The sequence below is a fragment of the Rhamphochromis longiceps genome, linkage group LG14 (assembly GCF_057381845.1).
Source record: "Rhamphochromis longiceps isolate RC_006_pf linkage group LG14, R_longiceps_female_GT1.1, whole genome shotgun sequence".
NCBI lineage: Eukaryota > Metazoa > Chordata > Actinopteri > Cichliformes > Cichlidae > Rhamphochromis > Rhamphochromis longiceps.
The window spans coordinates 34608034-34620269 of NC_140570.1; the positions used below are offsets into that span (position 1 = coordinate 34608034).

Below are 12236 nucleotides of genomic sequence, written 5' to 3' on the forward strand. Positions count from 1 at the left end.
ATCCAAGCACATACAGTTTGCTAAACAAAGGTATCAAATGGTAAACAACCATGTTAGGGGACTGATAACATTAGTACGATATTGTTATCCATCTTCTCTTCTTACAGATTTGTTTCTGTCCTTTTACAGAATAATTTAAAGATGCTGCCACTGAGCAGAAAACAGGCATTTTTTTTATTTGTTGGAGGGAATATTATAACACAAGCATTATTTTTTCTGTCAATCTTTCTGCAGTGTTCACCTTCTTTGCTATGGTGGATACCAGGCCTCTATTTCTTTCTTTCTTTTTTAAAATAACACTCTTGGCAAGCAGAAGAATACATTAAAAAAAATAAAAAAACAACAACAACAACACACACACACACACACACACACACACACACACACTAAAAGGACCTTATCTGATATTCAGCAAAATTATTTACTGTATGTAACTCTAATATAAGTGCTTTAATATGGTATTAATCAATTGCTATATACAAACAAATGTAATAAGACAGACCATTGCGTTTAAATGGGAACACAAGCTCATTTCAAATACGCTGTATTGAAAATAGTATTTGCTTGTCTGCCTTAATATGCATATGAACTTGAGTGACATCCCGTTATTAATCCATAGGGTTTAATATCAGCCCGCCCTTTGCAGCTATACAAGCTTCAAGTCTTCCAGGAAGAAGACTTGAAGCTGGAACAATGGGAATTCTGACCATTGTTCCACAGTTCATTTTATATTCTGTTTATTTTTTATTGACATCAGTTATCTTGTATCTTTATTTCTTACACCAAATTAATAACTGCACATTGTTTAGAGGCATTTACTACTCTGTTACTTTTGTGACCTCAAGTTAAAAATCTATCTTAGATCATTATTTTAGCCTCTGTTATTAGTAAGCAGTAGGTAAATGAACTATTAAACTTATAAATGCATAATGCGCACTAGAAAATTACCAGCCATGCGTTACCACATCACTGACTTCCTAACTCATAGGATATCCCAAAAGCAAAGAAATATGACATTTTGAACACTTTTGATCTTTCATTTTAAGGCACAGAGCACAACTGTCATCAAATGCATGTGCGCGGTTCAAAGGGAAAACTGTCATACTTTTGTTCTTTTAGTTGAAAGCGTGCAGCATACATGGGGGACACATGGGTTGTTAGGAGTCCAGAGGTACCTACAGTGTGACCTCATTAAATAGATTTTAATGAAAGAGCTAAGATGAAACTGTCAACCAATTTGCTATACCAATATATACAAGACACGATTGTTTTACAACAGTACAGAGAAAACTTTAGTTGTAAACGCCACTGAACTACAGGTTACAAAAAACTTACCCAGACATCAATGTTTTTTGGAGGTATAATGTTTTCAATGTCCTTCTAGCTCTGACACAGTAATGTGTCAATAATCACATCAGAGGATATGTGTCAGACAAGGAAAACTAAATTGTTATGACACATATAAGTTGATTTACTTCAACTGAAGGGTTCTTTGGTGCATAGATTTTAAAATCCATTTACAAAACACCCAGTTTGTTACCTATTGAGCGGCAGACTGCAAAATGAGCATCTAACAAAAAGGCAACATTTGAGTTTGGGGTGCAGGCCAAACAAAACTGTGCAGGCGTCCTTGCAGCCTTCTTGCCAGCAAGCAGGACAGGGCACATGGGTACATCCTCTCTCAATGTGCCAGTCTTCTGCTTTTCTCTGAACAGATTGCAACTCCTCCCTCCCACAAAATGGGACCTGTTAAGGAGGGGTTACACATTCTGCCATGAGCATCCACCTTTCGGCGACAAGCATGGTGCTGGAGAAAATAGTCTCACTCCTGAGGAAGGGAGCAATAATGATGGGCCTTCAGAGGGGCGTCTCCTCTAGTGTTCGGTGTATTGTAGCAGTAAGTAAGTAAGTAAGTATACGAATTGATCGTTTTTACGCCCAAAAAATATTTTTCAGTTTTTCTATACTGGTGCACATTCCTAAAAAAAATCATCCCAAAGATTGTAGAATAATTAATTATTATCAAACAGAGCTTCTCAAGTCAGCCGGGGAAAAAGCCTGCCTTTAAAAAAAAAAGAAATATATAATAGACAGAAGCGAAATGTCAGTAATTTTTTTATTTATTTCAGTATCATTCAGCCCTGGAGTTTTCTGCTTGACAGTCCCTGTTGCAGTTGTGTTGTTTCTTCCGAGTGCTCTTTGTTTCATTCGGCTGGTAACAGAAAAGTGATGCACCTTGTACGGCAGGCTTCCTAGTTGCATTACACATCAGATTTACAGACATTGCAAAAGACAGCTGAATCTTGTGTTCTTCAAAAGAATTGCACATTTAGGGATATTCTAAGCTCTGTAAACAGAGCTTCTTTGAAGTTTGCATGTGACACAGGAGAATATAGTAGCTGAATATATATATATATATATATATATATATATATATATATATATATGCAAGTCATGCATGCTGCTGTTTAAATCAGTAGTTTAAGCAGCAGCATGCCCTCGTCAGAGACTAACACGTACCTTCCCTACCTTTCATTGACATTAAAAAACTCAAAGCTAAGCATGATAATATCAGCTATTTTTGTTAACTTCATAATCATTGAACTTCCAACCTGCAGTGGCTCCATGCAATGCCAATGGGACAGCCAGTTTAACAACCAACTGGTTAACAGACATAATTACACTGAGCATTTTGCTTTAGTTGGCCTTAGGGAAGGTTTTTATCCTATATTTTGCAATACTGTTTATTTATGTGATACTTTTGAATTGGTTTAGGAGAGAAAAGAGAAACAAATAACAGAAGTAACTCTGCTTTATTTTGTCACAAAAAATGATTTTTTCCCCCCTGATAACACTAACAGTTTCAGAATCTATCAGTACATTCAGTTAATGGCAACTTTGCTAGTGTAAAATGTAATTTTTATAATTTAGTTAACTTACATAACAATCCTCAATTGAATTCTCTACTACTGAACTGAAATTCTTGCAGCACCCAGTTTGGATGTGAGCCACTTTCTCAAGATTGTTTTTTACAGTCTCCATGTTTTGGCTCTGACATCCAAAATATTTGTCACATTTGTGGCCACAACTGTAACCATAGATTTAGTTCAGTTAACCGTTGTCATTAAGAGCAGAGCATCATCGTGTGTGAGAGTTGGAGAGATAACATTTGGAAGATAAACATGGCAATAACAATCAGAGAATTATCCCCAGAACCCATTTTAATACACTTAGGGCATTCATCACTAGCTGACACTGCATTTGATCTGGTACATAATGTCAGCAATGCAACAATACGAGTGACTCAACCTTGAGTATTTGCCGCTATTTAGAAATAATCCAATGACAAAATGGGAATCATGTTGTTTTTTCTTCCCGTGCTGTATATAATCTCTTTCATACTGTCAGCAATTCATTGTTCTACAGGGAAATAAATAGCTTTTGAAGTAATATCCTCATCACTGGAGGAAAATGAATCAATATTAAGTTGCAAACCTTACAGTGCATATAAAGCAACTGATGTCAGTCCTTGCAGTGTTACTAGTTCTAAAAATAAAAGAAGCCCATCAGGTCTTTACATTTTCTGCATCTTATTTAAACATAAACTCACATAAACTCAGCAATATCAGTGTGCTGCACCTGTCCTGCTTAGTTTAGCGAATGGGCCACTGAAAATTATTAAAATATTTGTATTTCAAACACAATCAAGTTTCAGGTGAGTCCATGTCATAACATATAATATATGTTGCTAAAAGGTGCAGGAAATGCCAGAATTGACTTATCATAATATACATTCACATGGAATTTATATGATAATTTATATTTATATTTATATTTATATATTGCAGGAACAGAAAAACATAGGGACAGACAACCTAAAAAACGTAATTAAACTCAGGAAGTGATATTAGATAATATCGAGCTGAGCAGCACCCATTTTTATTGTGATGTCAATCAGCATACAAATATGTGGACCTAATTCATCAGTCTAAATCATATTATTATAAGAATGATATATTATTACATCTGATAATAATATATAATATATAATAACATCCAGCAGTATTGAATATTTAAATTAAGTTTCATCCCCTTAAGTGAGGGAAATATGTTTAACAAGGAAGAGAATTCCTACAGTGTTCAATCAGTGAGGATGTAAACACCTTCAGATTAAAGCAGAAAATTAACACTTAAGCTTCACACTTAGTGTTTAATTTTAAATCCAGTATGCTGGAGCCTAAACAATAAATGACTATCACTGTCTTTCTTGGCAACACTGTAATTCTGGTACACAGTATATTATTTACAATGCATTATTGTGCAGACAGCCACAGGAAAAATTCATATGCATTCTGTTAGCGCTCAAAGGCAAACATAATATGGATTTAACTGACTTTACTATGGGTACGGTGGGGCAGTGCTATATACAGTCGCCTCAGGGTTTGAACCACTGAATGACTGGCACTTTTCTATATGGTGTTTGAATGTTCTTTTGGTGATTGTTTGGGTTTTTTCCAAGCGTTCCAGTTTCCTCCCACAGTCTAAGGCATGACTGTTAACAGTCTGAGACTGAACTCTATCCTCCTACAGCATTCTAAATTGGTTTTAGGTCTACATGTGAGCGTCAGTGGCTGTCTGTCTCTTGGCTATCTCTTTGTTAACCCTGTGATGCACTAGCAACTTATCTCAAGAGTTTGTCTTTGGAGTGTGACAAGAAGCCAGAGTACTCTGATGGAGTACACACGCACATGGAGAACATCCACACAGAAATCCACCAGGACACATTGCAAAAAGAATGATTGAATTATTGATTGATAGACTGATAGAAAGAGCTAGAGTGGTCAGTTGGTGTCTGCTCCAAAGATCTGGACAGGGCAACTTCAAGCTAATGTTCTGCAAAACCCAGGTTGCAGCATTATTTTAGTGTGTCCTAGTACTCTCTCCAATTTGAAGGCCAAGTTCCATATAATATGGGATGTCAAAGACAGGGTACACTGGCAGCTGGTGGATTTTGGTGGATGCAGTGTGATGGTGTTGGGCAGCATATCCCTCACTGGCAACGTTTGTCATCACTGGAGCCAATCCCGACACTGAGAGATCAACTTGAGAATCTGCAACAAGTGGCAATCCCATATCTCCACAGTCTGAGACTGAACTCTATCCTCCAACATGACAACACTCGTCCTCACAGAGCAGGGTTTATCAGGGACTCCCTCCAGACTCCCTTGTGAGTGTAGAGGTTGGAATGGCCTGCCTACAGTGCTGATCTTAACCCTACTGAACACTTGTGGGATCAGCTTTCGCATGCTGTTTATGTCAGAAACACACAATCACACTGGCTGACTTGCTGCAAATGCTGGATGAAGAATGAGATGCCATCCCACGGCAGTGTGGTACTATGCTGGTCACTAGCATGAGGATGAAAGGCCAGGCTTTTGCAGCTGTGCATGGTTGTTCCAGATGCTACCAAGGTACCTGCTTGTTAAATTAATACATTTGTTGAATGTCAATTTGTCTAAAGTTTTTCATGGGTGCAACCCACATACTCAATTAAGGAGAAATAAACAGGCTCCAGACTTCCCTCAATTTTCAAGGCTTCTGGGAAAGAATCTGCGCTTCAAGGACAATTTTTTCCTCAATTATTTGACACAATTTAATGACATTTATATGAAAAGAAACCTGACAACCTGAGTAAATACAAAATTCTGTTCTGACAACATTGTATTTTATTCTATTGTATATAGTATCTTATTCTATTGTGTACAGTATCTTATTCTTATTCTCTTATCTTATTCAAACGTTTTTGCTACTGTAACTTTGTACTCTCCACTTTCTGCTGTAAGATAACAAATTTTCCACATGTGGGACTAATAAAAGTTATCTTATCTTTTAATTGCTGATTTAACTTACTAAGGGAAAAAGTAACTACCCTGCTTGTTAAATAATTAATTAACTGTGATTAAACACTTTTTAAATGCATTTATTTTTATTTAGGGGCAGCATGGTGATGCTGTAGCTAACACTGTTGTCTCACAGGAAGAATGTCCTGTGTTCGAATCCACCATCTGGCTGGAGCCTTTCAGTGTGTTTGTATGTTCTCCCTGTGTCTGTGTGGGTTCCCTCTGAGGCTTCTAGTCACACTCCAAAGACAGCCTCCTGGATAGGTTGCTAGTGCATCACAGGTTTAACAAAGAAACAGACATGAGACAGATGGCTACTCGTGCTCATATTTACACCTACAGCCAATCTAGGAATCCCAATTAACTTAACAGCCAAATGCTTGATTGCAGGTTTGCTGCCAATGGTGGCACAACCAGTTATTAGGTTTAGGGGGCAATGACTTTTGCCAGGTAGATTTGGATAGCTTTTTTCTATTTTCAATTAAAATCGATATATTTTTTTTTACACTCGGTATCTTAGTCTAATAGGAGAATCTGTTTGATGTGTCTAAAACATTTAAGTATGACAAATATGCAAACAAATTACTAATCAGGAATGGGACAATTACTTCTTCACAGCAATACTGAAGAGCTGTTCAACCAACATGTTTGTGATAATTTGAAAACACTTGAGAGTTGGATAAAAAAAAAAACCCCATATCATTCTTTAAGTGCATTTGTATTTGTTTATGTGTTTGTCTGTAGAAAATACAAACACATACACAAGCATATGTGTCATTCAACTTCGAGTGTCATGGCCATCTGTCAGTCATAGAGTCAAAAAACGCAATACCCCCTTCAATCCACCAACGGTACATTACTTATTGGCATCCATTTCATCCACTGAACATCAATCCGGTGCAATGGTATAATGGTCCTGTCAACACTGACAGTGGAGAGGCATTACCTTCACCTTGGTTATATAGATGTAAGTCATTTTATGGCTACCTAGTGATAATGCTGTCAGAAAGTAAAAAAGGCAGAAAGATAGGCAGAAAGGAATAGACAAGCGCCTGGAACAGAAAAGAAGGTAACAAAGGAAACAAAAAATGAAAAAAAAAGGATAGATATTATAATTTTATGCCTGCTTCTAATATGACTCACTTTATTAGGAACTACTGATCCGGTTTGACAATAGAGAAACTGCTTCAGATTTCCATTAATGAGCCTTCCAGATGCAATAAGCATGATGTAATTAATCACATCAAAGCATCAATGTGTCATTAGATCCTCAAGACTTATTAATTCTTGAAATCAGGACACTAAGTGACCCATGTAAATTTATGATGTTGTGTTTCCATTGTGCATTTTGGGTATTACATCTTGTCTTTGACATAGCTATCCATTATTTCTTTCTATGCTGGCAGAAGCACAGTGAGCACAATATTGCAATGATCCCACTTCAATTTTACAAAGGGCATGACCCTGGTCTCCCCGGAGAATGCGGTGATAACGGATAGGTACAATTCATTTCCAGACCAAACCTAAACAGAGAGAAACATATAAAGTCTAACCTAATATGGCAAACTCTTGCCAGAGTGCAGACATAGCAGAGTGCATTCACACCAATTACTTTTGGAGGAGCTCAGTCAAACTCTGGAGTGCCTTCCCTTTTGGTTAGGCTCATTTTGGCGGGTGAGAACACTGTCATCTGAACTTCACAATTCAGGTCTCACCCCTGTATAGGGTGACTTGAAAGTAGTTGACCCCGACTGAGAATGTAATCCAGAACTAACAACAGAAAATAGCGTGAAAAAGTGGTGCTCTCTACTTATAAGGAGTTAGAAGCTGACATTGATAGCTAGTAAGACATACTATGCCATAAAAGAAAAAACATACTCAGCTTTCTCTTCCTACTTTGCTAAACAATGTATACTATAAAGTGTAAATTAAGTCAAAAGGGATCCAAATATTAAGTATCCATGGATAAAATGGGAGATGACTTCTATGCAGCAAAACAATTGTCCAAATTCTCCCATTAATAAGCTTTTGTGTTTATATATATGTATCCCTGTTGAAACATTTGCTTGTATATATGCAAGTATGAACGCAAACTCTAACAAATCAAAAACTTTTGAGAGAAAACAAACTGAGATTTTGACTGCTCCATTAGTTTTACCTTCGCTTCTATAGTCCTCCTGAGAGCTATGCAGACTCAGGGCTGACAGGGGGTGACTGGAGAAAGCAGGCCAGTCAGGAGTCACCAGCCCACTGCTGTAGTGTTGAGGTCTGCCGCGTGAGTTGACCACTGAAGAAGAGCTGTCTGGCTTCATTCGTAATACTGCTGCATATGATATAGGCCGTGCTGCAACAGCTCTTGCAAAATCTGGGGGGGAAAAAATGTGGAACACAGTTTAAGGATAAATCATTTATGTTCAGGATGTTAACTGAAACTGAAGTTAAATTTGTCAACAATAACAACAAATTCAGTTTTAGTGGATATTTGTTGCAGCAAGTCGATGTCCAAATTGAAAGAACAAATTATGAAAGCACTAACCTTTTTAATAAATAACAAAGAGAAAAGTACTCCAGTGTAGTGTATAGTATAAAACTCAGCAGCAAAACAACTCTAGTCAGTTTTCATTCTGCAAGGAATAGAATAATTTGGAGCAAACTAGTGCTTACAAACGAGGCATAGCACACAGGCAAAAATAAAGGAGAAAGCAGGTGTGTCGTAAAACTCAGACAGTGAAATAAACAGAAAAAAACAACTTACAATGTCTAAAAAATGCATAGAAATGATATAGTTGATCTAATTTCTGAGTAAAATTGTAACCACAAGGTCTAAGAGATTTGTGTAAGATTAAATATCTGTCTGTTAAAGTCCCAATATCCACCTAATATAAAAGTCATTTTCAAAATCACTACCACAGTACCTGTTAAAAAGGTGTGAAATTACCCATAAAGATTCTAATTTCTTTTTTAAACATTTTTTTTATTCTACAATTTTAATCTAGGAGTCTGTTTTCCCATTTGCCTCTCATACAGTCTGTTTTTTGTTTTTTTTTGGAGCATCTGCTGCGTAGCACCATTTGATGTACTGACTAAAAAGGCACTTATGATGCCTTAGGTGAAAACATGCAGTTCTTAAAAGGAACCACAGACACACTGCATATTCTGGAGATTACTGTCATCAAAGTCTCAAATTGAATAAAATGGTAAGTGTAACAGAACAGGAGAGAAACAGATTCCTTTAAAGTCAAAGAGACCGTGGAGGTTCAGAATAATATCCTCTCTGAAAAAAGATGTCGAGGCTGTCACTAGTCATCGCTGTCACCATAAATGTCTGCAGCATATTTCTGAAGAATTCAGTCCACTTTTTTAATGGTATTGTTCCAATTCGTTTTACTTTTGTGATACTATTAATATAACTCAAGAAAACATAAACAATTAGTGTATTTTTCTGCTTGAAATTTAATCCTCGTTTCACACGTTTCAAAGCAACTGCACGATACAGCTAAGGAATAGCTAAAATTACTGGTACTATGGAACCAATCCTGTGCAAATATATGGCTCAAACTAAAATGCATAAGACTATAATCTTAAAGCTCAAGAAGAACTTAATCAGATATCTGCAAAGAAGGGTGGGAGTTTCTTACCCTACATGATAAAGAGCTGTGAAAGAACTGAACAAAACTGAGAAATAATTATGTGTCCTTGGGGACTTGTCAGCTGCAAAAAAAGAAAAGAAAAAAAAAGCAATCTACAAATGGAGAGCAGGCAATTACAGTATTACATATTCTGCTGAGAAACAGGATATGGAACTCCATTTGAAATTAAAGATACTGTGAGTTTGAACATTGAAAAGCAAAGCAATTAGTAGATGGTTGGTAGTCAGTTAAACCATTTATCCTGCCAAAAATCAGCTTAGTTTGTGGTATAAATCATATTCTCACTGCTGATGCCTGCAACAGTACCTTTCAGTACTTCATTAAATGTGCCTTTAACACCTGGAAAGGTACAAATCGTATTAACTTGAGAGAGAATTCCAAAATAAAATTTTAGCTACTTTTTAGAGCCTCAGTAATACGGCTTAATGGCATTGTAATAATGCAATGCATTTATATTAGCACTGTTTGTAATGTTCAACATAAATATTTTAAATGCAGTATTTGTTAAAAAGCGCTCCTGTTATGACGTTATTTTTGTGCTGCTATTCTGAGTGCACATAAAAAGACTTTGCAAATGCAAGTGTTGCATTTTGAGGAGAAAATTATTTTGAGCGAAGAAAAGTTTAATTTGAGCGAACAAAATTCTGCTGCGTACAAGAAATGTATTAGTGTAGCTAAACCTATTTTTGGTTAGTATGTTATTTGTTTTAAAAATTTATAATTTTTAAGCCCATTGTTGGTTTTAATCTAGCTTAAAGCAAACCACTCCACTGGATTTGGCTACATTTTGGACAGTGCTTCCGGAATAGAGTAGCTAGTGAGCTGATTGGAGAACAAAACAGCTAATCACAATCTTCGCATCCAAGTCTGTGAATGGTTGGTTTTGTGGAACATTTATAATGTGTACAGAAAGAGTTGAGCGTGTAGGGTGCAGAGATGTTGAGCAACACACTGAGAGCAGGTCCGCAGATATCTGTCAGCACACAGAGCAGAAATCTGAGCAAGAGCAAATGCAACAACTGAGCGAGAGGGGCTGTTATTGTGTGTGTATATGGATAATAGCAAACACTGAAATACATTTCTTGCACGCAGCAATGAATTTTGTTTGCTCAAATTAAGCTTTTCTTTGCTCAAAATAATTTTCTCCTCAAAATGCAACATTTGCACTTGCAATTTTTTTTAAATGTGCGCCCAGAATAGAGGCACAAAAATAATGCCATATCCTGTCATCCCATGCATTACCTGCATGGGAGGAGCATGGTCCCCCATCAGAGTCCAGTGGGGGTCAGGAGCGCTACTACAGGGTCCCATACCTACCATCCTAGATTTTGTATACCCAAATCCAGTGGAATTTGCATGGTTGAGGATGGCCCAGGAAAATATTCTCCCAGCAGATGCAACAAAACGCTTCAGTTTCCAGATATTATTGGATCACCTTAAGCTGCTTATTGCCGACTCCTGTAGCAACTTTAGGTTCCCTTATACCAACACAATGGATGCCCTCAACCAGCAGTATGGATAGCTGACCCGTCAGCGTATTGCAGAGTTAATGGACAGGCAACTTCTCATATCAGGAGATACCAAGACCTTCAGGATATTTGGTCTAAAGGTACGATTACTGGTCAGCATGCTTTCACAGTTACGGAGGGAAGGAATTGTAGAGATGGAATGTGGGTCTCATGTGTCAAGGCTGCTTGAGAAACTGACCCATGGTATTAGGTGTAGTTTCCAGCAGTGACACATTCACCCTCAGAAAAATGAGCTTTGAAAACCCAGTTATTACCACACAGACGAGGGCCCTCAGTCACGAGAGATGCTCTCTTTGTGACAGGCTACTAGTAACAAAGTGCCTAAAGATATGATTTAAATTTCATTTTTTGCTAAGTTATCTATAATGTGTAGACACAAAAGTGTCTCATCCTTAGAGTTAGGGGCCTTCAAGGATTCACAGGTCAGTGCCAATAAATCTATGAAAATGGTCAGGTCAGTGTATTTTAAATCCAATCATTGGAAACGGGTGAAAAACTTTGAAAGCGCTTGAAGACAATTGCTCGAGACCACTTTAAAAATATAGCAAAGAAGTTTGACTCTTTAGTAGACAAAATATATAGACATGAGGTGTACTTTTGCACAGTATTGTAGTTACTTATGTATGAGATGATGGGTATGCAGCCTGGCAACATGACCCTGTAGGCCTGGTGTAGGGTAAAGAAACCCTGGAGAAAAACTAGAAAGATCTGTCATGCCCTGCAATGAACATTTAGAGTCACACAGGAATACAGAGTGAGTCACACAAAGTTCTGCTTATGATCGTGTTTGTCACACTGATTTTTTTTTTGCAATTCAAGCAGAGCTCAGAACATAATATATAACTGAATTTTTTATAACTGAGCTGAGGCCAAGCTATCAGAAGCAGACTGGTGTTAAGCATATTTGATGCAAAAATGTATAAAGCAACTTAGTATCTTTGACTGACAGCTAAGATGTAATGGTTGAAAGAAGCTGAATGATTACAAGGAAACAGCTTGTAATAAAACAGGTTGATCTGTTAAAAGATGACAGCTGCAATGACTTCATTTAGTCAAGATTTAAAATACTGTCAGGACATACAGCTAATTTCTCTCGCTAAACAGGACATCTCCACGTAAACATGCCGTATCTCATCAATGCCATTTGGCATACTTCC

At 37.1% G+C, this 12236-nt stretch overlaps 1 protein-coding gene across 6 annotated transcripts in view; it reads right to left on the reverse strand.

The window, feature by feature from the left end:
- cntn5 (contactin 5) overlaps positions 1–12236 on the reverse strand; it is a 118696-nt gene that overhangs the window by 59929 nt on the left and 46531 nt on the right. For all 6 annotated transcript variants that reach the window (XM_085380134.1, XM_085380139.1, XM_085380137.1 and 3 more), the window contains one exon: positions 8059–8265. In XM_085380134.1, coding sequence (XP_085236260.1) covers positions 8059–8265 — 207 coding nt within the window. The remainder of the gene's footprint in view (positions 1–8058; positions 8266–12236) is intronic.